The 26,904-nt window shown below is 45.8% G+C and overlaps 1 protein-coding gene across 1 annotated transcript in view; it reads left to right on the top strand.

The window, feature by feature from the left end:
- The window catches only part of clocka (clock circadian regulator a), a 52,688-nt gene that overhangs the window by 6,298 nt on the left and 19,486 nt on the right, over window positions 1–26,904 (top strand). The window contains 3 exon segments of the mRNA XM_048252075.1: window positions 18,469–18,546; window positions 19,165–19,456; window positions 24,378–24,469. Of these exon segments, the coding sequence (XP_048108032.1) occupies window positions 24,450–24,469 (20 nt within the window). The 5' untranslated portion in view covers window positions 18,469–18,546; window positions 19,165–19,456; window positions 24,378–24,449.

Genomic DNA, 26,904 nt, shown 5'->3' with positions numbered 1-26,904 from the left:
GGAAGTGAACTAAGCATCCCCAGACCAATTCTCTTTTGAGAATCAGCATGGCTTAAGACAGGCTTAAAAAAAGTGGTTTGGAGGGAAAAATTCACTATTATACCCAATCAATACAGGCATGAAATGGGGTCTGTAATTTGATTGGTTCTTGGACTCCAATAACAACAACCTTTCACCTGAATTGAACGCTCAACCTTTAAGATGTTGTTTTCATTGAAGTGAAAGGGTTAAAGGTCACTTCCTAAGTATCTCAAAGAACACCTCAGTAGAGAAAACAGATGATGGCATTAGCATTAGCATGCTTTGATGGACATTCGCTTGAGGATTTTACTGAATATTGCAGCGTGTCATCTGTTCTATCCTCACACCCATGTTTGTCCCCATGCAGATGGAGGAATTAACATGAATAAGCCCACCCGATCTTGACCAACAAGAGAAAAAACATTTACACTGGTTAAGCGTGTGTGTGTGTGTGTGTGTGTGTGTGTGTGTGTGTGTGTGTGTGTGTGTGTGTGTTTGTGTCTGTGTGTCTATCTCTTTCTCTCTCTTTCTCTGTGTGTGTGTGTGTGTGTGTGTGTGTCTCTCTCTCTGTCTCTGTCTCTCTCTGTGTGTGTGTGTGTGTGTGTGAGTGGGTCTGTTTGTGTGTGCTGACATTGTTGTTGAGGTTAGTGAATGGGTTTATGAAGAGGGATGTTGGTGTGTGGGAATCTTAGAGGGTCTTAAAGTGTACTCCTGTAAATGTGTATTTTTTTTTGTATGGTAACAGTGTGTGAGTGTGTGTGTGTGCAGGGGAAGTGTCACTGATCACTGTGTTCTGGTGCCTCCCAGTACCTCCAGAAATCCCAGAGGTTCTGATTAGAGATGAATCACAAGTAAAACATCTGGGTCATCCTAGAGCTCTTTCTCTCTCATTCTCTCTCTCTCTCTCACACACACACACACACACACACACACACACACTTGCACACTCATCCTCTTGTTCAAAGATACACAGAAGCCCAACCTCAGTAAGGCTGCACACACCTCAGGAAAGCAAATTAATGATCTCCCCACCCACCCAGACAAGTTGTTGTAAGCTTCCAGCAAACCTGTTCAGAAACACACACCCACACACTCCCACACACCCACACACCCACACTCATCCCCAAGAGGGGAGATTGACTCTCTGACAGAAGCTCCCTGACTGTTCCTGTTCTGCCATCTCTGTTCCTGTCGCGGCCAGTGTCCATTCCTGTCCAATGTAACAATTTCCCCCCACTGACCCCTCCGGCCTGTACATGACATTTGTGCTGGTCCCTTGAATATATCCACAGGCCCGGAAAAGGAACTTTCACACAAAACTGTTAATTTATTACATTGTAATGAGCTCCCTCTTTATTTTAGCCTCACATGCTAAGCTTCAACCAGTTAGCATCACCACAGGTGAGCTGAACTGACTCTTGATGGGGACTGGCAGAAAAACTGACACTAGCCCAAAATTGGCCAGTGACTCCCTGGCCAATCAACTTGGCCAACATGGTCTTTTACTTGCCCTGGGCCAGCAGGCCATTGCTTATGTTTAACCCTGTGACTCATGGCCATTAAGCAGTCAGCCTGTGGTCTTTGCGGTCTGGATGACTTGAGTTGTTGACCAAAAAAATTGTCAATGTTGCTGTTGTCACTGTGACTGTTGATGAATGTTTTATGATCAGGACATGGTAACGTTTTTTTGGCACACTGTTTCTTCGACTTCCTTTTTTTTATATACTAGCACCTGATCATATAGGCTAGCCGTACCAACTTCAAGCTATTTTCAAGGGACATGGCAGTGTCTGTGATGGGCTGAATGTTATTTTTGTGTAGCCTTGGGGCACAGCATAGACAAACAGTGGAAGTATGCAGGGTCTCCGATCCTGTTTTTATCTTTACACCCACAACGGAGTCTGAACTAGCCTTACTCTTTGGACACTGTTTAGATTACTGATGAATAAATGTTCTGGAACTTTCCCTGACTGATAACAACAATTTTACATTTTCCCCTGACTTGACCTGGTGAACTATGTTACCTTGTTTTTACTGTTAATGCTTGTGTTTGTTATGCTATTGCATGCAGCATGCATTGTGTTTGTTCAAGCTGCTTCTTGTTTGAGCTCTGGCGATGTTGGTTTGACGGTGGAAATTGCCATTATGTGAGCAGTGAAGGACACCTACCTTAGTAACTATTATAAACATGAAGCGCAGTCCATTGTGCCCTGGCAGAAGAGCTGTACTTCAGTGAAATTTACAGACTGCATGATCCTTTTTAGTTAACACAGAGTAAGGTTTACCTGACAACAAATGCTGTTGAGGTTTTTCTGTGGGGGTGCAGGCTCTGACACAGTGAGATCCTGTTAAGCAAATCAGGGGGGGGGTTGTGTTGACAGGGGTACTATGACCCAAATTGACAGTAGTCCCCCCCTTCCATCTCACTGCCACCCCTCATTGCTGTCGCTAGTTGTTACTCATGCCTGCCTCTGCCCGCCCAACTTCAGGATAAAATCTTTGACCTTCTCTGTGTACCCCATTTAGAATGGGCGCCCATTTTGAAGTCGATGAGGGCTGGGCTGAAGAGAGATGGCAACTGGTCGTTTGCCAAGTCTGTTGTTGTTCCCCTGACTCGGTCAGCTCACACAGTGCTCTACTTGGCTGGCATAGCTTTAGATGAGCATGGCGCCGCCGCGGTGAAGAACTTTAACCTGTTCTCAGGCTAGCGTAGTGTAGAGGAGGGTGCAGTAGACTTGAGGATCGTGTTGGTCTGGCTGCTCATGACCTGAGGGCTGAGGGTTGTGGGCTGATCGTGTCAATAGGCTTGAGAGAATGCTAACAGATTACTGAAATAGGCTTGAGAGAACTCCTGCAAATTCTTTAGCCCCAAGGTTGCTAGCTTTTCACATGTTCACACATTGGCTTTAAACTATGTAGTGGTGAGACTGTTCCTATCATTCTGTTTGTGTGGCATAATTGAACAAGTTGGAACAGTGCTTTGTGGAATCACTTGAACAGGTTGTCCTTGGCTCACCTTACAGCTAACTATCTTTAATGTGAGAAAGTAATTCATCTTAGAGTGTGATCCATTCCTAAAGCTTGCTTGGTTTTTAGGGTAGTACACAGTGGAAGTTGAAAATGAAACCTAGATTCAAAAAACAAAACAAAGAATGGCACTGTCAAATTATTTTGTATTAGGAGACCGTGTCTCCCTGACAAAGGTCAGTCATGCGTCTGCCTGATTGTTTTTTTTTCCCTCCATCTCTCCCCATAGTTTTCCCTTGCTGCCCTTCTCTCCAAAGTCCTCCTCCTTCTCCCAGTTAGTCTCACTTTGCTGTGATTGAATAAAACATTGTAACGCAGAAGCCATCTGCTATTAATCCAACGTACAAGTGGTTTCCTTTGCCTTTTGGTAACACTATGCATGTGTTTCAGCACGAGAGAGAGGTTTGTCCCAGATTCTGTTTTTTTTCCATAGTGGCATTTAGTACACAGAGCACAAGGAGTTCTTTCCCTTGCTTCTCGTTTTTTATTAAAGCGTTTTCAGGCCAAGCAGAAATGTTTTCAAGGCACTCGCTTTGGAATCAGATTTGTGTCAGCCAGCAGTGATCGCCCCCCGATTTTTATTTGGATTTGCTAGTAGCCAAACGAATTGATTTCTTGCTTCAGGCTAGATTGTTTTCCTGGTGCTCTGGCATTTTCAGCTCTGTGTACGTTGTCGTGTGTATTGGAGACCACCGTTGAGGTCCCTCATTTGGCAGCGCTATTCAGGTATGCGGCTGTGCGTGTCACCAGACTCCAGGCAAGCACAGCCTGGTTTGCATACTGTTCATCTGGCTATGAGCTCTGGGAAATCTTCACTGTGTACTGGGACTCTCAGCAAGCTCGCCTGTCTTTCCCGTGAGAGACCTACCTCTCTCCAACCCGCCCCCGTCCCCCATCGTCCCCTCTACAACTACAACCTCCACCTCCACCTCCCCACACTCCCAACCCCCCCAACCATTTAAAATGATCTCACTGTCTTGCCATCAGACAGACCACAAAAAAGTCCATTACCTCCAGAACTATTGGAAAACCATCATGCCCTAGAACTGCAGAACCATAACCATGCGCTCCACACAATCTCACTGGGTCTCCGGAGCGGTTCTGTCATGCTCTCTCTGCCAGAGGTCCTCCTCTGGAAGGTATTCATCTCAATATAAAACCTGGCGGCGAGCCACGTTAACTGGGTGCATGACAGCCCTTTATAGACAAGCATGACGTCTTTGCTCTAAGAATGGCTTCTGCAGGCACGCGCAAGCTTCACTGGTGGAGGTGGTGGCGGTGGAGGGGGAGAAGGTGGGTCACAATGAAAGGTCAAGAGTGTGATGGACATCTACCGCTGTCCACTCAGGAGAGGGCGAGGGAGGTTTTGGTGTTAGGCTGAAGGTCGGGTCAGGTGTCGGGTCAACTTTTGGAGGGAGGTTTTGTATCTTATTCTCAAATGACTAGTTTACAGCTGCAGTGTAGTGTAGTGTGTGTGTGTCTATGTCTATCCAGCTGTCAGAGAAGCTATTGGTTGGGACACATCCCGTTTGAGAAGTCGGCTGAGCTCTGTGTTCCTCGAATCTTCTTTTGGGTGGTTTTCACAAACAGGCCAATCCTTTTGGGAATTGTCCCTGCTAATCCGAGGGGGTGTTTGAATGACCTAAAATGTGTGTACATTTTTAGCATGCTTCAGCAGAGCGGATTGGGTTGGACTGGGGGGTGAGGAAGTGGCTCTGGAGGTAGACCAGGCTTTGCGGGATTCAGAGGGACCCTGGTTTCCAAATCCCAAGCTCCTCTTGGCTGCGTCTTGAGTGTCGTCTTGTTCTCAATCCAACCACAGAACCGCAATCTGCTCCCCAGCCACAGGAACCAGGGCTTTTTGCACAAGTCATCCCTCAGATATATCTACAGTATGTGAGGATGCTTCTGTGATGCGTGAAATATAGAGCACTTTTGAGTGCCGGCAGTGCAGAGGAAGAGTTTTACAAATTCAGCCCATTCCCCCTCTGCTTGTAAAATGGCGTCCCTCCCGTGCAGTTAAAGCTCCCTCTGCTCCTTGTCGGTGGGACTGAGTGTGAGCTGCTGGAGACGCGTCCCTGAGACGCTTCCCTTGGTTTTGGATCTCACCGCCGAGACTGCGGCACATTGTCGGCTTGGCGTGGGAAGTAAACGGCGTAATTACCTCTGGAGTTCTGGCCCTCATTCATCAGATATTCACTGACTCTGTACCCCTTTATATATTTATTTGCTACGGGGCTTTGATGTGCAGCTTGTTTCTGGCTGGAAATTGGGGCATATTTTTTGGGGTAAGGGGAGGGGGGAGGGGGGTGGGGGTATGATCTGGATTTTCTAACTCCCTGACTGAAAATTCTATACTTGTGAAGGCTTCTATTGGTGCACTAGCCTAGTCACATTAATGTCTTCTATGGGGGTCTAAATGTTGAGATTATGTCCATAGGTATGTCTGGAACCTACAGCTTGTCTTATTTTAATTAGTCAGGATGTGAAGTGTACATGCACTAATTGTTGTGGATTGCCAGGGAAGTTTGGAAAGCTGAGATTGTGCATAGTTTCCACCAATAAGTAGCATTGTGTGTGTCTGTGTGTGTGTGTCTCTGTGTGTGTGTGTGTGTGTGTCTGTGTGTGTTTGGAGGCAAGTTTGTGCAAGTTCCTGGTGAGTTGTGAGATGTGTGATGGCTGGGCACACCTGTAAGTAAGTAAGTAAGGACTGGGACCTGTTTGCTTGCGACTGACCCAGAGTAACCTTTGCTCATGATGTGTCTCATGCTGCTGAACATTGTGTGCGCATACACACAGACACACACACACAGGCGCGTTCACAACAGCTCTGAACAAAAAGCTTGTATCCAATCATAACAACACACACCAGCTTACCACAACACAACATTTGCATTTGAGGTCCTTTTCCCCCCATTTAGTATACATTGATGTGCTGAGTCTCTCTCTCTCTCTCTCTCTCTCTCTCTCTCTCTCTCTCTCTCTCTCTCTCTCTCTCTCTCTCTCTCTCTCTCTCTCTCTTTTTTTCTCTCTCTCTCTTTCTGTCTCACTCACACACACACACAAACGCTTGCTCGTTTACACCCGCCCTCTTCCTCTGCGATCCCATCATCCGCAGCATTGGCTCCTCCTCCCACCTCTCCGCCTCCCTATCCAGGCCCTCAGTCCCACTGACCCAGTTGGCCCTGCTGCCTCCTGCAGTTGGCACAGCACCCCCTCCACCTCCCCACCCCACCCCACCCCACCTCACCACAGCCCAGCAAGCCCATCCCCCCGTGCCCACCCGTGCTCCTCTGAGAGGCTGTGGGCCAACAGCAGCAGCAGCCACCGCAAGAGGAGCAGGAGCAGCAGCAGCATCATCAGCCACCGCAGTCGAAGCCCAATCTGAAGCTGAAGCTCCGCCATGGGGCTGTTGGCAGCTGCGCCGTGGGCCCCTGGCCTGGTGGAAAACCGCTGCTTGGCTCGGCTTGTGCTCTGCTCTCAGACCTTTTCCTGTCTGCCGACCCGGTGGTGGGGTGCTGCACACCCAAACAAAGGGGTCCTGTGTGTGTGTGTGTGGGGGGTCTGGCACCGGGGTGTGTGGAGGACCGCAGTGTGAGCAGAGACGGCGGTGGCGGTGGGTGTGTGTGTGTGTGTGTGTGGAGGGCGAGGGCACGCAGCAGGGAGGGAGCCTGGGGAGCTAGCCCTGGGCGTTCTACAGCTGGGAAGCACAGAACTGAGGCTGAGGAGATGAGAAATTGTGTTGGAAATTTTGAGGTCAGAACGATTCAAATGCATCTTCCTCCTCCAAATACTGCCTCTGGATCGTTTCCTGTCCCTTCTATGTGTGGGACCATTATGATGTGTTTAGTAACCAAATCAAATCACAGTTAAAGCTGCAGTTGAAAAAAATATTTTCAGAGTTGTGTGTGAGGGTATCAGGTGAGTGTGGGATACAGCTGTCGGACTTTCTCTTAGGCATTTGTTCAGGCGGTTTGTTTTGTGTTTTACCTGGCCTGGGTGTGTCTGTGTGTGTGTGTGTGTGTGTGTGTGTGTGTGTGTGTGTGTGTGTGTGTGTGAGTGGTTCTTTTGGACGCCGGTCCCCCAGACTTGATGGTCTGTGAATCTCTGTGGCAAGATGAGACAATGCACTGTTTTATAGGCATGGGTGTGTGTGTGTGTGTGTGTGTGTGTGTGTGTGTTGCCGTTTGTCCCTTTGCCTGACTGCACATGCTGCAGGTTTAACAGGTCTGGGTTTGAACCGTCGGCACCCCGCCGATGATGGAGTTGCCATGGTGACACAAGGACCTGTTCCCGTTCCCCCCTGACTTTCCCCACCCCTTTCCTCCCGTGGTAACTTTAAGTAATGGACGCTGCAGATCCTCCTGGTTTTCCTCGCCTGTCTCCTCACCCAACTATAACTCAACCTTCCCCTGACAAGAATGCTAAGTTAGGCTACACAACAGAAGCTAAGGCTGTTGCCCTCAGTCCAGTCTTAAATGGCTCCTTGTTAGAAAGGCCTTTTGTGTGGAGGGCATTCCTGTTCAGAAAGGCGTTGTGCGTTACAGACCGACTGTTTCAGATTTGTTCCCTCCCTGCTTTAATTGCAGCCTGTTTACAAGTCCGGCTTTCTTGGCTCTGGGTACTTTTCCTTTTCTGAGGCCTGATCCTGTTTTACCAGCACTGAACTGCTGTAGCCTGTAGCCTCCTGACTTGATCAAAGCTGCCTTTAGACTGAAAGGTCTCTGCTTCTCTGGTCTTTCTTTCTTTCTTTTCTTTCCAGGACTTTCTTTTTCTTTCTTTCTTTTCTTTCTTTCTTTCTTTCTTTCTTTTTCTTTCTTTCTTTCCTTTCTTTCTCTCTTTCTTTTCTCCTTTCTCTCTTTCTCTCTCTCTCTCTCTCTCTCTTTCTTTCTCCTTTCTCTCTTTCTCTCTCTCGGCTCACCCTGTGTCCCTTGTGATAGGCTTTCTCTGGAGTCGAGTGTACCACTACTTAAATGCACCTGGGTGGGTGGTGGTGGTGGTGTGGGGGTTCTTGGGTGGCATGGGGATGAGTTTTCATCTCCCCAACATGAAGAGACCAGGCTCTGAAATCCCCTCAAGTTCCTTGACCCAACCATTATTAACATACACGAGAAATGTCACAGGGGGATTCCTAAGATGTGGCATGGCTTAGGATGAGCTGTACTTTGCCTACAGATATCATCCACTACGCTAACAGACCCTTTCTTCCTTACCACCACCTCCACTTCCACAAAGCCAAGGCATTGTGCTTCTCCATATGGCACTAGGAAGGATCTGGGGGCTTTGTGGAGGAACCCCTCAGCAGAGTAAGCGGGTAGCCCCTGTTCCCAGATTAGCCCTGGTAGGCCTGGTTTGGTTTGAGCGAGGTGCTGCGTCAAAGGAGGGATGCTTGCGGTGCCCAAAACATAGCGTGTGATTTTTTTGGGCGCAGCCGGGTCTCTGAAGGCACAGTGGGATTCCTGGCCCAGCAGCGGGGCATCTCTGGACGGGGCAGGGGGGGGGTGTTTCTGATGCAGGCTGATGATAGCAGAGCTGAGAGGGGAAAAGGAGAAAGGGGGAAAGCTGAGTCGCCGCAGTGGGAGGAATTCAGCGGTCTATTTTGCCTCCGCCTAAAAAAGGCGGAGGCTATGGCGTTGCTGACAGGCACTGTTGTCATGCAGCCCCTGTGTGTGTGTATATGTGTGTATGTGCATGTGCATGTGCAGAAACGCAGGTTGATAGATCCCATGGATGTCTATTATTAATGGATGGGTGTGTGTGTGTGTGTGTGTGTGTGTGTGTGTGTGTGTGTAGGGGGGGGGGGTCTGGCACTGGGAGTGTGTGGAGGACTGCAGTGTGGAGCAGAGACGGGTGCGGTGGTGGGTGGGTGTGTGTGTGTGTGTGTGTGGAGGTACCGGGCACGTGCAGGGAGAGGGAGCCTGGGAGCTGGCCACTCCGTCTACACAGCGCTGGGAAAGCACAGAACTGAGGCTGAGGAGATGAAATTGTGTCTGGAAATTTTGAGTGCCGTAAAACGATTCAAATGCATCTTCCTCCTCCAAATACTGCCTCTGGACCCTACGTTCCTGTCCCTTCTATGTGTGGGACCTTATGATGTGTTTAGTATTCCAATTCAAATCACAGTTAAAGCTGCAGTTGAAAAAAAAATATTTTCAGAGTTGTGTGTGAGGGTATTGTGTGAGTAGTGATGCAGCTGTCGGGACTTTCTCTTCGACACATTTGCTGAGCCGTGTTTGTTTGTGTTTTGCCTGGCCTGGTGTGTCTGTGTGTGTGTGTGTGTGTGTGTGTGTGTGTGTGTGTGTGTGTGTGTGTGTCCTATTGAGTGGCTCTTTTTGACGCGGTCTCAGACTTGATGGTCTGTGAATCTCTGTGGCAAGATGAGACAATGCACTGACATAGGCATAGGTGTGTGTGTGTGTGTGTGTGTGTGTGTGTGCCGTTTGTCCTTTGCCTGACTGCACATGCTGCAGGTTTAACAGGCTCCGGGTTTTAACCGTCGGCTGCCGGCCGATGATGGAGTTGCCATGGTGACAGCAGACTTGCCGTTCCCCGTTTCCCCCCCTGACTTTCCCGCGCCCCACCCCCTTTCCGCTCCGTGGTGACACTTTAAGTAATGGACGCTGCGGTAGATCCTCCCTGGTTTCCTCGCCTGTCTCCTCACTCAACGATAACTCAACCTTTCCCCTGACAAGAATGCTAAGCTAGGCTACACAACAGTAGGCTAGGCTAAGCTACTCCAGTCCAGTCTTAAATGGCTCCCTGTTCGAGTGCCTTTTGTGTGGAGGGCATTCCTGTTCAGAAAGTGCGTTGTGCCGTTGTGACCGACTGTTTCCGTATTCGTTCCCTCCCTTGCTTTGGTCGCCTGTTTACAAGTCCGCTCTTGGCTCCTGGTACTTTTCCTTTCTCTGATGCCTGGTCCCGTTTTTACCAGCACTGAACTGCTGTAGCCTGTAGCCTCTGACGATCAAAAGCTTGCCCTTTAGACTGAAACCGGTCTCTCTTCTCTGTATGTACTCTCTCTCTCTCTCTCTCTCTCTCTTTCTTTCTTTCTTTCTTTCTTTCTTTCTTTCTTTCTTTCTTTCTTTCTTTCTTTCTTTCTTTCTTTCTTTCTTTCTTTCTTTCTTTCTTTCTTTCTTTCTCTCTTTCTTTCTCCTTTCTCTCTTTCTCTCTCTCTCTCTCTCTCTCTCTTTCTTTCTCCTTTCTCTCTTTCTCTCTCTCGGCTCACCCTGTCCCTTGTGATAGGCTTTTCTCTGGAGTCGAGGCGCTGGTGTACCACTACTTAAATGCACCCTGGGTGGGTGGTGGTGGTGGTGGGGGGGGGGTTCTGGGGTGGCATGGGGATGAGTTTTATCTCCCCAACACACAAGAGACCAGGCTCCTGAAATCCCCTCAAGTTCCTTGACTCAACCATTAGTAACATACACGAGAAATGTCACAGGGGATTCTTTTGATGTAGCATGGCTTAGGATGAGCTGCACTTTGAAGTCGCGTATCATCCCCCCGCGCCCCAACAGACCCTTCTCTTCCTTACCACCACCTCCACCGCCACAAAGCCAAGGCATTGTGCTTCTCCGCATGGCACTAGGAAGGATCTGGGGGGCTTTGAGAGGAACCCCTCAGCAGAGTAGCGGAGTAGCCCCCGTTCCCAGATTAGCCCTGGTGGGCCTGGTTTGTTTGAGCGAGGCTCGTCAGCGTAGGATGCTTAGCGGTGCCTAAACATAGCGTGTGATTTTTTTTAAGACGCAGCCGGGGCTCTCTGAAGGCACGGAAAGGGGATTCTCTGGCCCAGGCAACGGGGCATCTCTGGATGGGGCAGGGGGGCTCGGGGTGTTTCTGATGCAGGCTGATGATAGCAGAGCGGAGAGAGGGAAAGGGAGAAAGGGGGGAAAGCGGAGTCGCCGCAGTGGAGGAATTCAGCCGGTCTATTTTTACTCCGCCTGGTGCGGGCGGTTGCTATGGCGTTGCTGACAGGCACTGTTGTCATGCCGGCGTCTCTGTGTGTATATGTGTGTATGTGCATGTGCATGTGTGCAGAACGGTGTTGAGGATCCACTCAAGTGTCTGCGTGTGTGGATGGGTGTGTGTGTGTGTGTGTGTGTGTGTGTGTGTGTGTGTGTGAGTCACATCCTCAGAGCTGCGTTGACCTACATCCGAAAGAACCAAAAAGAGGCGCTGCACGCGCGCACACACTTTTTGCCAACTTGGGCGTGTTTGTGGGTGTGTGTGAGGGAGTGTGTGAGTAAAGGCAAGATGGTGTGATAATGGGTGTATACATCATCTTGGGGAGAGAGAAGGTGTCTTTTTGTCACTGACAAAAGAAAGCTTGAATACCTGTGTGTGTGTGTGTGTGTGTGTGTGTGTGTGTGTGTGTGTGTGTGTGTGTTTGCACCTACGTACGCAGTGGCCCCAATCTTGGGACAGACTGCCTGTTGTGAGCGTGGGAGAATCAGCTGCTGTGTTCAAAATGGAACAAGGGGTACAGAAACAGTGATTCAGAGATAAACTCAGCGAGAGAAAGAGAGGGAGACAGAGAAGGGAGGCAGCGAACGAGTGAGAGAGAAACCAAGCTGAGATACAGAGAAAAAGAGAGCGGGAGAGAGAGAGAGAAAAGAATGAGAAACTCTAGAATATTGCGGGATTCTGTGTGCATTTCTTTAGCCAGCACTATTAGTAGAGTATGGAGGAGCAGAGTGTACTGTACGCGTCACGGTGCGCTCCAGCCCTCAGCACTGCGGCGTGTCTGTGCCGCCTGCACGGCCGTCAGAGGAAGACACTCCTAGCAGTGTGACTTATGCACTCACAAAAGGGGACTGTCATTCGCAAAAGCTCTCAAAGCAGGTCAACAAATGGCCAACGCAGATTATCCACATCCAGTGTTTCTTTCTGACCCTTTCTTCATTGTTGCTGGCCTCTGTCTTATGCGTTGTATGTTGTCTGTTGGATTCTTCCTCTCTCTTTCTTGTTGATACTGTTTTTGATTTTTAACTTCTCTTTTGTAGACTAATCTTTCTTTTCTTGCCACTCTTTCTTTCTTTCTCTCTCTCTCTCTCATCTAATCCTCTCCCTCTCCCTCTCTCTCTCTCTCTCTCTCTCTCTCTCTCTCTCTCTCTCTCTCTCTCTCTCTCTCTCTGTGTTTATACTGCTTTCACTTCCTCCATTTTGGGTGCAGCGGTTGCTCAGCACATTAGCTCTGTGTCCGATTGGCCAGAGGGCTCAGGCATTCACCCGCTGCCTCTCCGATTGGCCAGAGGCCCGTCTCACCGGTGAGCTGCTCTGATCTCTGATTGGCTGACCGCCACAAGCGATGAGTCGGGGCTGGTCCTGATTGGCTGTGGTTGCAGGCGCTGCCTGTTGAGCGGTGATTAAGGCGCAGTGGAAGCGAGTGGAAAGTAGGTCATTGGGTCAGCGGGTCAGTGAAGCATCCACTGACATCACAGTTACAAAACCGCTGCCTGTGAGCTCTGCTGCTGCGTCGGCAACTGTGCCTCTGCAGGAAACCCAATGGCTGCTCCACTTCCTTTTCTTGCCCTTCCTCTCTCTCTCTATCTTTATTTCTTTCTCTTTCTCTTTGTTTTCTATTCTTTTTTTCTCCCCCATTGTTGTGTTGCAGCTCTGTCCTTGTCCACAAGTGAATTTAATTTTCTTTCCTCTCTCTCTCTCTCTCTCTCTCTCTCTCTCTCTCTCTCTCTCTCTCTCTCTCTCTCTCTCTCTGTTCCTCTCTCCTTTCTCTCTCTCTCTCTCTCTCTCTCTCTCTCTCTCTCTCTCTCTCTCTCCGTTCCTCTCTCCACTCCTTTCTCACTCTCTTTTTCACTCTCTCTTTCTCTGTGGCCATATCCACTTAACATTAATCTTCTCTTCTATCTCAGTTGCCACCCTGTTTTTGCATCTATTTCTTTCCTTTTTGTTTGTCATTCTTTATCTTGATCTGCTTTTTTTTTCTCTTGGAGTTTTGTCACCTGCTTTGCATGAACACTGAGGGCTTCTGTTGCGTGCTCTCGCCATGGCAGCTTCGCTCGGGAGAGTTGCTATAAATGTATGGCTGAGTCAAGTCGCGTGAGTTGGAAAGAGGAGAATGCCAAGAGACCACACACACACACACACACACACGCAAAGGCATTTTTATGGGCTACTAAGTGCGCTTTTTTTCACTAGGCTAATGTTGCCTGTGGAGCGTGGTGAGTCTGGTGACACTGTCTTTACTAGTCATGCTCGTGAAATGTCACATTTTTTCGGGGGACAAGTGTGCTCATGGCCCCTGCCCCCCACACATCGGTGTCTTGTTTTATGACATCCCTCTCCCTCTCTCTCTTGTCGCCTCTTTGCCTTTAGTGCTATTCATCTCTCTCCCAGCACGGCCAGCAGTATGAAGGGCAACAGGGTTTTCTTTGTCCCCTTTGAAACAGAGCCTTGAGGAATAGGCTGTCCTTGTGACCTGCTCTATATGAGTTTGGGAGTGTGTGTGTGTGTGTGTGTGTGTGTGTGTGTGTGTGTGTGTGTGTGTGTGTGTGTGTGTGTGTGTGTGTGTGTGTGTGTGTGTGTGTTTTGTGTGTTTGTGTGCGTCTGTGTGTGAAAGTGTGCTGCTCAGTTTGTGTGTGTGTGTGTGTGTGGTAGGTGCCTACATGCCGTGTGTGTGTGTGTGTGTGTGTGTGCTTATGTGTATTTCGTGTGTGTGTGTGTGCTTTGAAGAACATGCTGCAGTGTGATGTAAATGAAGGCAGGTCTAGGTGCGGTCCCTGTCGTGTCCATCTCTGCCGCCCCAACCCCACCCAGGGGCCTATCTTGTTAGTGGGAGATGACCTTTCCTCCTGCCACCCACCATCTCACTAGTGACACCTTTGTGAGTATGGTAGAGTCCCTCTACTCTGGAGCCTGGCCCTCAGCTCCAAAATTTTCAGTCTTTTTCTCACTCTCTGTCTGACTCCCTGTTTTTTATTTTGGGTGTTTTGCCTTTATTCAGACAAAAAAGTGATGAGTGACAGTAAGCCAGTGTGGTGGGATCGATCGGACAAATGACCACGGGTCAGACTCGAACCCGGGTCCCTGTGGGCACTCGGACCTGACTGAGGTACATGCGCTGCAGCCACAGCTCCCACAGCTCACACCATCTCTTTCTCTTTCTGAAAGAAACTGAAACTCAACTGAACAGAACAGGGCATCCTGTAGAAGATAATCGATGAAGGCAAAAAGACCTGAAAAACAAACAACACATACACACACAGACATAGGGTTGCAAAATGGGAAACTTTCATGAAATTAAAGGAAATAATGGGAATTTACGGGAATTAACTGGGAATTTTAGGTAATTCATACAAACTGTTTCATATACAAACATTAACATTTTGTTTCGTAATAAGCAATATGATTTGTTTGTTCGTGTTTTTGCTTAGCTTAACATACAAAGCTAGCAAGCATGCTAGCGGGAATCCCATTCTCTGCCTATGGTTTACTAGCGTGCTAAGCTAGCAACACTGAAACCACTGAACTGCCCAAGATACACCACGCCACTCAACAACATAATTGATTGGTGATTGACGTATATGCGGGGTAGAAATTAACCTTTATTTAATTATTTATTTAATTTAATTTAATTTAATTTAATTTAATTTAATTATTTAATTAAATGTAGGTTGTTTTAACTAATATTATGCTGCAAGATGGGGTTTTGTCCACTACATTTAAGTTCCCTGTTATAGACTAACTTGTCATATTAAAATTTCCCAGTTTATTCCCATTAATTCCCCATTATTCCTGTTAATTCCTGTATATTCCCATGGAAAGTTTCCAAATTCCTGGAATACACACACACACACACACACACACACACACACACACACACACACTCTCTCTTCCTCAATCAGTCTCTCCTGACTCTTTCTTTCTCTCACACACAAAGCACACTGTTTTGATTAGCTCAGTTCCCAACAACATGAGGGCCATTAGAAAGCCTGCCCAGTTAATGAGGTGATCTAACTCTGAGTGTGTTTTTTATCTGCATGACTGGCCTTTAACTTGACCATGCAGTGGCTCAAAATATGGCAAGAGGATCTACTCTGGAGAGTGTGAAGACTGATATAAATGAGTGTGGGTGTGTATGCTTTTTATGTGTCTGGGTGTGAGTATGTTTACTCTCTCTCTTTCTCTCTCTCTCTCTCTGTACCTGTGTCTCAGTAGCGTGCAGGTCAGGATGTCATCAGTCACGAGCAGTAAGCAGGTGATACATAGCTGACCTTCAGTAGGCTGTGACGGACATGCAGCCGAATCGGCGTGTGTGAAGATTGTTTTAGCGCAACGCTTCCTGTGTGTGTGTGTGTGTGTGCGCGCGCGCGCATACGCCTTTGTGTGCGAAGGGATTTGTCACTGCTGGCTGGCAGGTGCAGAGGACTCCGCCATTACGCTCGGAGGCTCAGATAAATCCAACGGTTATTGGGCAGGAAGACATAATATCTAGCGGCTTCACGCCTTATAGGAAACAAATTGACTGACTGCAGCTTTTACCAAAGGCTTTATTGCTTTCAGTGCTCTTCCACGTTTAGCACCTCCCACATTGATCCCCTTGTGACCTTGCCTTCAGAATCCTTTACCGAAACACTAAGTAAAAGAGAATGGATCTCTTTTAAACTTGGAATGGATGGAGAATGGATCTTTTGAACTCGGAAATACCCTATTATCTCGAATATCGTGTATGAAGTATTTTTCAGTAGGAAATATAGGGCTATAGTGCAACACACAAACATTGCACAAGACAAGAGGGAGCATTTGAACAAATATCGGCATGTGAGGAGATGGATACCGTTATGGTCCAATAATTGTCAAAATGATTCAAAACTGGCTAATATATCAGCAGAGAGAAGCAATATATCGACAGAGAGAAGTGACACCCAAAGGTCATCTTGAGGTCAGAGGTTTAGGCACAGGTTGTGAGCATCGTCATATGACATTGGGAATGTCTTGGAAATGTAGCTGTTTAGAGAGCCATGCTGTCGACAGAATGTCTGTTGAGGAAATTGAAGAGGGTGTTGTGGACAGATACCGTACAATTTTTAAAAAAAGCAGTTGGTTTTTAGAAACAAACCACAAGTATTGTTAAGACATAAGAAGCACTGCTGTTGCATCATGTCAGCTATTTCAAACATACACAGGATTATTGTTAAATTCTTAGTACTATAGATAGGGCCGATTAACAACCAAGCCTATTTACCGTCAAAAACAAAATCACTAACAAAGTAAACTTCAAAAGAACGTTGCATTAAAAGTTGTAAAAAATGGTTTGTCTTCTCTGTGAATCAGTAGCTATTTGTGTAAGTGGTTGAGCTGTAGGAATCCACCGTTACGACCATAGGAAGTCTGGCCTCTTCTAGCCCTGCTCTTGTGAAACTGTCTGGTCAGACAGCAGATATTTCTGTTGTGTGCGTGTGTTATCATAAAGATCACACAACAAATAGACACACGCAAACTGCATGCTTGGAGGAACTCATGCCGGGTGTAGTCCTCTGTTCAACATTAGACTTCAAGCAGCAGTAAATGTTAGAGTGTAAAAACTTGTGTGCTATAACTACCTGAAAGACATCTCATCACAAGATTAAAACTTGCGCTGCCACAGATAAAAACTGTTTACTTTTACATTTATTCTATACAAAGTGGCATGCATACGCCAAATATATTACAAGGGATTACATTGTCTCCAGAGCAACTTAGGGTTAAGTTAAGGGCACAACGATGGAAGCCAGGAATTGAACCTACAACTCTCAGGCTATTGCATGCTAGCCCAGCTCATTAACCACTACGCTTCCACCGCCCACCTGTTCCTGTTGACCAATAGCCTAGTTTGTGCTGTAAAAACCTGTCCTGCATTTTGCTCCATCCCACAACACTGAACCACATAGTGTATTTCCTGGATGCCTAGTGGGGATGGCTGGTGTGGCCAGATGTGGCATAGTGCTGCCTCACACCGTTCTCTCCATCCAGAAGAACTGAAAGCTACATAGAAGCCTGTGCTTGGTCACTCGCATACCGATGCCAAGTCCTATTCTGTCCATAATGATGAGCTGCATTGATGTGGATCAGAGCATTCTTCCTCATTGTCATTTTGTGTGACTGCCCTCAGGCCGCCCAATGGGCAACCATGCCAAGATTTCTTGGTGTCGGATTTTTGTTTTCAAAGCCCATTTCCCAAGCTTCAAGGTCTACGGACTTTTTTGACTCCATTGCTCTTTCATTATTCTCCATCTCTTGAAGCCGTTTCTGAGCTTGTTGGTTTTCAATGATCATAAATCGTAGCCAGTCTGTCCCCAGCCGCCGAGCTCAATGGCCTGTTTGTTCTGAACACACATCTGCACAGTCCCCGAGGTGCGCTCAGATCATTGTCGGGATTTCTTCACACAGTTGACATCCAGTCTAGCCGGGTCCAAATTCCATTGTCCCCAGTGTGTCTGTGGTTGATATGTAATTCGCAGCGCACATTTTATTTTGTAATCTCAATTGACTCGCACCACACCCTTGTGATCTCCAAAGAGATGAGGATCTGTTGCTAACCCGCTCTTTTCAAGATGGCTGACTTGACTGGTTTCATCTGAGTTTGCATCGCAGCTCTGTGTATGTGTGTGGGTATAAAAGGCTTTGTTGCTGTTTTATATGGGGCTTTCTGAGAACTGAAAGTGGTGCCCTGTGGCCTGGGAAGTTAGCTGGTGCACTGTGCAGCCTCAGTGGAGTTTTGTTGGATTCCGTTTCCGTTCTGATAGTTTAAGCATTGTGGATGTCAGGAGGGTGTCTCTTGGGGGGGAGAGAGTGAGAGAGAGCAAGAGACAGGAGAGAGGAGAGAGGGAGTAACTGAGAGGACCTCCTGTATCTGGGTTGTCACCGGCAGTCTTGCCCCCAGGAGTTTACCACAAGCATTCCTGCAAGAAATATCGGGTTGCAGGGTTTTTCTCTCTCTTTCTTTCTCTCTTTCTCTCTTTCTTTCTTTCTTTCTTTCTTTCTTTCTTTCTTTCTTTCTTTCTTTCTTACACACACATAGTAACACAGCCTCTCTCACTCACTCACTCACGCGCACACACAACACTTGTGAGCGCACACATACACAAACTTTCTTGCCCTCTCACACTCTCTTACTTTTCACCCACCTCCTACTCACAGACACCTCTCTCCCTCCTCTCTCTCTCTCTCTCTCTCTCTCTCTCTCTCTCTCTCTCTCACACACACACAAACACACACACACACTCTCTCTTTTTTGTATCCTTCCCCTCTCTCTCTGTGTGTCTCTGGAGGCTGGGGGGTATTTCCAGTGCTGTGCGATGGCTTCCATATGCCTGTCAAGCCTGAGACGGGCCTCCCATGGCAGCGTTTCAGTCCATTAGCAAAGCATCGGGGATGAAGGATAAAGTTTGACCTGACTCTTCTTTTTTTTTCTTTTGCCTTTCACAGGAGGGAAACAAGGAAACCTGAAACGCCTCCCCACAAATGCTTCAGAGCCACAGTAGCACTTCAGAGAACATGTGATGGGTAAGTGTGTGTGAGGGAGAGAGAGAGGGAAAGAGAGAGAAAGAGAGAGAAATGTTCATTTATTCAGGTGCCATTTTCAGTTGCCTTTTTTTTTTTTCAAAGCTGGCTCTGCACTACTGACCTGGAAAGTGGACTGTGCTGCTTAATCCTCCAAATTCAATCCATTCTGCTCTAATGTACTTGATTAGGAGGTATATCAGGATGTTTTAGAGCTTTTTAATGCACATTTTCATAATGAGATACGCTCTGTTGAGCAAATGTCTCATTTGTTTCTTGAATGCTTCTCTCTGTTCTGACACTCTAATGCTGCTGTGGCTAGTGGATGTGTTCGATCAAATTGGCTGTTAAGTCACGCATTTCCCTAGGTGAGTGAACATGGCAAGATGTTTTAACTGAAGATATTCTCTCTCTCTCCCTCTCTCCCACCCTTCCTCCTCCTCTCTTTCTCTTTCTCTCTCTCTCTCCCTCACACCCCCACCCCATTCTCTTGCTCGCTCTTTCTCTCTCTCCTTTCCTCTCTCTCTCGCTCACTCAACCCCACCCCATTCTCTCTCTCTCTCGCACTTTCTCTCCTTTCCCCTCTCTCTCTCTCTCTCTCTCTCTCTCTCTCTGCTGCAGGCTTGGTGTGTCGCTGTCATGTGGTCTCCTCACTCTCACACCCGACGGAAAACCACGCCTCCACAAGGACCCCTCTGAGCACGGGTAACCTTTGACCTGTCCCCAGCGAGACACTGCACCCCTGATCACATCCGGGGGGGTGTTTACCACACACCCCGTCCCCCCACCCCCAGCCCCCAGCCCCACCCCCCCTTTACGGATCTCAGCCACCTCCACCTCCACCCTCTCACCTGGATTAGATCTTCACTCTGCTGCAAGATCTTCGTCCTCTGGCAGAGCGGCTGGACTGGAGGTGAGGCTGAACTCCCAGCACCTTCACTAACAACCAACCTAGAGGCTTGTCCACACTGCTGACCATCACTGCAAAGACAACCACAGCTCTAATAATGTGGGCGTCCACACTGACCAGCAATGAGAAAAACTTCTGAAGGGGGTGATGGGGCATAGTTTTCGAGCAGTGTTGCTGGGCAACCATATAACTGGTTCTATTCGTTCTGATTGGATGATCATGACAATTTGCCTACTGATGTAAAGTTCTTCAGAAACGAAAGATGTTGCCCAATATCAATGGGAATGTGCCAGAAAAAAACAATAGTCAGGAAACATTCAGGAACATTACCCAGCAAAATTACTTAGAAAGCTGCCTTGTGCGTCATCAGGAATATTCTCTATGGGCGTTAATGTGTGAAATGTGATGCCAAAAATTCAATTGATACTGATTGGCTGTCAGCCTTGCTATTGTTCAAAAAAACATTCTGAATTATTGTTCATGTTGTAGTTACAGTGTGTGTTGTGGATGTGGCCCTTCTTATTAGCTTCAACAATATTTAAAAATGTATGTTTTTACAGTTAGCATTATAGTTATCATTGCGTATATTTGGACATCCTTACCAAAAAAGAAGTTTATGGAGGTGTACCGTTAGTATACTTATATGCAGTGTTGTGCCTGAACGCGTTCATTGAGCGAAAGTTAATGAACTCGTTCATATTTTGAGCGAACGTGAACTGAACGTACTGTATTACTGCCTGATGAACGTTACTGTGAACTCGTTCATTCTGGTGTCTGCACGCTCTTTCAGTTTAACTTCGTTCAATAGGGTGCCAGATTTCTACAGAGCCTTCCATGCGAAAACCCGGCTGAAACACCGTAAAAGGCCTTAAAATGGCAGCATGCAGGTCACCATTTCTCAAACTATGGGCCGCGGTCCGCAACGTGGACAATGCTGGTCTGCAGAGTGAAATTATTCCCGGGGCATCGTCTTATAATTTGTTGTGCAATTGATCAAGGAACCGCGGACAGAAAAAGAAAACAAACGTTTCTGCAATTAGTAGGAAATACTTGTTAATTTGGTGTCATCAAACATAGAGGCATAGAATTAAGTTGTGGTAGAGCATTTATTCAATGCATGCGTGTGCTCGTTGGTAGCAAAGCTAAGCTTCAACAACCTATTGGAAGGCTATTTAATTATGAAACGACATTTAATAGAACGACGTGGATTTATGTAACTTCCATAAAAAACAGAGCACAGACTATATAAAACACTGTCTAGCATTAAGTAATAACGTCAGCCAAAAGCTATTAATTAGTCTTAGTTAAAGATAGTTAAAGATCTCCAGATCAGTTATTTACGCATGATCTGATCCGCCATTTACCATTCACAAAAGCTGGTATTGTGTTTCCTGAATGCATTCAAATGAAATGTAATTAAATAGCATATAAATATTCTATCAGTGTATGATGCTTGCATGAGGGAAACATCCCAAAAAGGCACCCATATAATTGCTGTTGTTTTGAGAAGTATTTCTCATGCAAGCATCATGCAACAATGCAAAAACAATGAAAGTATTGTAGGCCTAATTACATTTTACATTAGTAAAGCAGTACTTTGATGTGCATGTTTTCACAAACTTTTGTGAACAATCTTAGCACTTTAAACATTGACTGTTTTGAAGTGCATGTATATCAATATAGTATAAAAATAATAATAATCGATATCATTATGATAATTTGATGGGGGTGGGAGGAGGAGGGGGTTCATGTAGGTGGGCCCTATGACCCCAAAGTATGCCTATACTGGGCCTCAGGTCAACGAAGTGAGAAAGGCTGATGTAGACGACAAAGCAGCAAGGAGGTGTCGTATGATCATTTAAACAAGTTTTATGACAAGGTCGGTGAAGATGGGAAAAATCGTACATTTCTGTGCAAACTTTGCCCGCACTTCAGATAGATAGATAGATAGATAGATAGATAGATAGATAGATAGATAGATAGATACTTATTGATCCCCAGGGGAAATTCAAGGTCTCAACACACACACATTCACTAACAGCAGAAAAAGTAATTCAGTCACATCCACAGCAACCTGATACGGCACATTGAACTGAAGCACCGGGCTAGCCTTTCAAGGTATGTGCAAGCCAAAAAAAAAATCAAAAGACTGTCAAGACAGATCCTCAACCCAAATTAACTGCTCACAGCAACATATGAAAAAAAAAAGAACTATGAACTAGTTCATTTTTTGGAAAGTGTGAACTTAGTTCAAAATTTTGAATTATGAACTGAACTAGTTCATTTTAAAATTTGTGAACTGAACTTTGAACTAGTTCACGTAGAAACTGCTTATATGAATATTTGTGGTATATGTATTGTTTACTTTTTGTGTACTGATTACAGATATACTAAATTGATTTATACTTAAATATACTTGGCTTATACTGTTGTACAGATGACTGTGTACATAAAGGTTTTAGCATATCTAGCCTAGTACTTATAATTAAGTATACTTGGCTTATACTGACAGAAAAATCACTTGTACTTGTAGCCAGGGACTGATCTTTGAGAGGCTGCATGACAGATTTTAATATTACCCTACTTAAATCGTTATGTTTTGCCATCGAATAAAACATTTAGTCGAACATTTTGATTAATAAAGAAACATGCATTTTATTCAGATTATATGTTGTGAATTTTTGTATTTGTAGTCCACTGATGGTGTTTAGTGAACTTTAAAACTATTTAAAGGAAAGTTAAGTATAACTATATAATACCTGAATGGTACACTTGCCGTATAAAAGCTATTAAACTTATAGTTTACTGAGTGTATTTTTTACGTATGCGTATACTATCATTAACTAAAATATGGTCTATAACTAGTATCTTCACTAGTTGATGCTAGCTAGATGCATCCCCTCTATTGAAATCCGGATTCTTCTTCTTCTTATTTTTCTTTTTACCTTTTTGTGCGCGCTATTCAGCCCAAACCGCTTCACGTACAAATTTGGTTGAAACACCGTTCCGTAGATCTTCCAAGGCTTTACCGTCCTATCCGTTTTTCATTTTTGAGAAGTTTATACTTTTTGAGATATTTGTAAATAAAAGTGTATTTTTCCCCCATAGACTTGAATGGGGGCTGTGATGTCATAATAGAGCCAGCTGCGCTCGTTAAGTAGTTCTCAGAGCAGTTCCCAGGCTAATCAGAACACTGGCACAGGTGTCACCTGTAAGGATTCCAACTGTCTCAGCTTCTAAGCATACAATCAGAGAGGGTTAAAGCGGAGCGAGAGGCGCAAACGTTCGACAATTTCCGCGTTCGATTATTGCAAGGGGGAGGGGGGAAAATCCCCCTTTATGCAGACCAGAGTAAACCCTCGCTGCACTAATGTCAATGGAGACTTGTGGAATTTTACCAATAAATTGGTCATTATGTCTTTCTGGATTTGTTGAGGGTTTTTTGGAAATTTTTGTCATAATCTGTAAGTGTTTGGGATCATTTCAAGCCTAAAAGTGTAATTTTTTAGCGTTGGTTGTGATAAAATAACTTAATATCAGACCATGCTGCTGCCAGTAAGTGTCGGTTGTTAGCATGCTAGCTATCCTCTTAGCTAAGGTAAAATTTTAAGCGGAGAAGTGTAATTTCTTTGAAATGACAACTAGCTGAATAACATTACTTACATTAGTTAAAGTGGATAGTTTATACTCAAGTGAATTTGCAACAGTATATTAAGTTTAAGCGAAGTCCTTCAACTACTAGTCACTTGTTGGCGCGATAGCTGTATTGCCATAGCTACTCCCATCCACTTGTATAGCATTTTAAGCTAGCGTTAGCTAGCTAGCTAGCTCGGTTCACATGACTAATTAAATTATTCATATCATGTCCTAAAGAATGATTCATTGGTATCATACATGATTATAGACAATAATACTGTGAACACAATTAGGTTTATCTGTTCTTATTGCTTATTAAGAGAGAAAGTTTATTTAGTGACGTAAGGTGACACTCCCACTTATGCAGACCGGAACTGTCCCGTTTTGCTCCCATAGTAACGAATTACGTTGCTCTATCTTGCTAGTAATCAAGGATCTTTGATACAATCTAGCTCTACCTGAACTAAACATCCTGTTAAAGTGTTTCCTGTGTGTCAAAATAAAAGTCCCAGCCATATCTCATGCATTCAGCATTATATCTCCAGAACGGCTTGACGTACATGCTTCAAATTTGGTACGAGTGTTTTTATGGACTCAAAGATGAAGTGAGTTGAAGTTGGAGGTTGAAGGTCAAATGTCAAGGTCAAAAACACCTTGAGTGTGATATCTGAATAATGCCATGTCACAAAAGATTCAAATTTGGTTACTCCAAAAGCACCTTTGCAGGTATCACAATTACCCTACCAACCAGCTAGCAGCAAGCTCAACAGCCCCACCAACACCCTAACCAGCAGACTGCATCCCCTCGTGTAATTCCTGGGAATTGCATTTCTAGTTTACTTACAGTATCGTTCTCAGTACAGTTGCAGTACAAAATAAAGTATACTTAAAAGTTTACTATTATAAACTGAAAAGTGGGCCAATTTAGTCACACACACACACACACACACACACACACACACACAGACACACACACACAGAGCCAGCTAGCCCTGTAACTGATTCCGTTTCCCCTTCCCCTGTGTCTTTTTGCTAATTGAAACTAACTACTATATCTCATTGAATACCCTTGCTGTTCTACAATACGTTTACATTTACTCAGCCAAAGCTGTTAGCCAAAGTTACTGGACTGAAGGTGAAGGTGTTTCTTTTATCTATAAGTGCGTCCCTTGGGAAACTCGACAAAGACCTTGGGCGCGTTGACACAGTATTTTTACTCTCTCTAGGACTGAATGTGATGTTCTGGCTGCTTTAACGGGCTGTTTTTGTTCCCCTTTTTTTGCTGCAGGTTTGCGTACAAATGTCTACCTCACGATTAAAGGGCGTCTCTCTACCACTGCGACCCTGAACACTCTACAAAATGACCTCCAGCATAGACCGGTGAGTGAGCCAGCTTCCCGCGGTAGCCACGGCCCATCGCTAACCCCAGGATGTTTTGGTTCAAAGCCAGGGCATTTTGTTTTTGCATTGCTGCCTCTTCTGAAGCTAATTGTTTTTGGATGCCTCATTTGAATGCTATCTCTGACCTCTGGAAAACCAATACTCTCATCAAAACCTCCCTTTATATATACACACACACATTTATGTTAACATTTGCTCATCCTTTCACAATAAAGTTTACAGCCTGATCCTGCCCTTCACCCTATACACATACCGCACTGTCCCTTAAAGATGTCTGTTGAGGTGTTATCCTACTATAATACACCTGTACTCAGTTGCCATGGTTAACATTCAAGGTTCACATGGCTGACTCACCTTGTTGTGGGTGGTGGGGAATTTTGGGTGTGGCCCTATTGAATGAAGAATGGACTGTTTGGAGTGTTTACATTGGCTGATAGAGGGCTGTGTATTTTACAGCTTTATACAAATTTCACAATTTCGACATAAATATGACAAAATATGACAAAATAGAAAAAGACACCTTCAGTCTTCAGTGTTTACACTGCAAGATATGACACACTACATCGCTAGTATGACTTGCACTAGTATGAAATGCATTCTCAAGTGTAAATAAGTATACTATACTTATGCATTCTCAAGTGTAAATAAGTATACTATACTTAAATATAGCTTGTACAGTGTTCACTAATGTTACACAGTATGGTGTCAATAAAGCGATCTGTGTTTGTGACCACCACTCTGGCTGCGGTGGGGTGGTTCATGGAGTATGTGTGTGTGTGTGCATGTGCTTTAGTGTGTCTCTGTGTGTGCGCCTTCATACGTGTGTTTGTGGGTGTGTGTGTGTGTGCCTGCGTACGTTTGGGTGTAGGTGTGTTTGAGCGTGTGCCTGTGTATGTGTGTGTGCGCCTGTGTACATGTGTGTGTGTGTGTGTGTGTGTGTGTGTGTGCCTTCGTACGTTTGGGTCTAGGTGTGTGTGTGTGCCTGTGTATGTGCGTGTGTGTGTGTGCGCCTGTGTACGTTTGTGTGTGTGTGTGTGTGTGTGTGTGTGTGTGTGTGTGAGTACCTGTGAGGGTGCATGTGAGCGAGAGGCCCCTGAATGAGCTCACATAACGCAGACGTCAGAGGAGGGCTTTTAACACACTGGGGCCTAAGCCACGCTAAGCCTGTGCGCCGTGCAGATGGCCCTGGCTCACATGCCCCTGGCTAGTGCCGCAGACTGGACCTGTGTTTGTTTGTGTTTGTGTGTGTGTGTGTGTGTGTGTGTGTGTGTGTGTGTGTGTGTGTGTGTGTGTAAGAGAGAACATTTGAGAGATTGAACATTTGAGTGAGTGTGTGTGTACGCAAGAGAGAGACAGTGTGTGTGTTTGAGTGTTAGTTTTAGAGAGAGAGGAGAGAGAGACTTGACTTGTTATGTCCATGGCTTATACCTGTGTGTTCACTGTATGTGCAGTGTTTCCCACAGAATTAAATTCTATTTGTGGTGGTAGGTTTGCAGAATTAACTTGAATGCAACAGTTTTTAACAAATTAGCGCACCGTGGTTATGATGCTAACCAGATTTAAACACAATTTAGTACAACCTGGAAAGTCATTGTGTGGTGGTCAATGTTGATATTGTGTTGGGCCGCCACAAACAAGTCAATGTATGGGAAACACTGATGTGAAATCTGACTATTTGTCATGCCGTAAAAAGAGAGAGAGAGAGAGAGAGAGAGAGAGAGAGAGAGAGAGAGAGAGAGAGAGAGAGAGAGAGAGCGAGAGAGCGAGAGAGAATGAATATGTGAGAGCGTGAATGTATTTGTGCATGTGTTTTCGAGAGAGGTGTGTGTGTGTGAGGCTCGCTTAAGCACTCGCTTGATGTGCTTTGTTTATGTGGGCTTAAGCGGAGTGCGAGGAATACGGTGTGGAATAGGAATGCTTTGTTCTGCCCCTTTTCCTCTCGGAGTCCTTATCAGCCTTTCATTCACACCAATGCTGGCAGTCCAAACCCCATTAGAGTTAATGATTAGCTCACTACCGAACTCGCCACTTCCCATCGTGTTTGGTGTGGGTGATATTTGTACACAAACACATGCCACACCTGACCACAACCGGCTGGCTTTGCCCGCCCTCCTGAATGCGTCTTTAAAAGATCATCTGTATTCTAATCTTGAGACGACAGAATGATTTTGTATAGAGTAACAACACTTTATTTATTTGTCCCAGAAGGGCTGGCCTAGAAGCTGGCCTACCCTTATCTCTTACAGAGTTTGACAACATACTCAAGGCTGCACGTGAGGGGGAGTGAGCACACACACATGCTTCATCAAATAGAAGGAATACGCACTTGCTTTTTTACTCACCTCCTGGTGTGGGAAGAAAATAACACACACACACACACACACACACACACACACACACACACACCTACACAC

The sequence above is a fragment of the Alosa alosa genome, chromosome 9, assembly GCF_017589495.1.
Source record: "Alosa alosa isolate M-15738 ecotype Scorff River chromosome 9, AALO_Geno_1.1, whole genome shotgun sequence".
NCBI lineage: Eukaryota > Metazoa > Chordata > Actinopteri > Clupeiformes > Clupeidae > Alosa > Alosa alosa.
The sequence above is the reverse complement of the archived record's forward strand: the minus strand, read 5'-3'. Positions and strand labels throughout refer to the sequence as shown.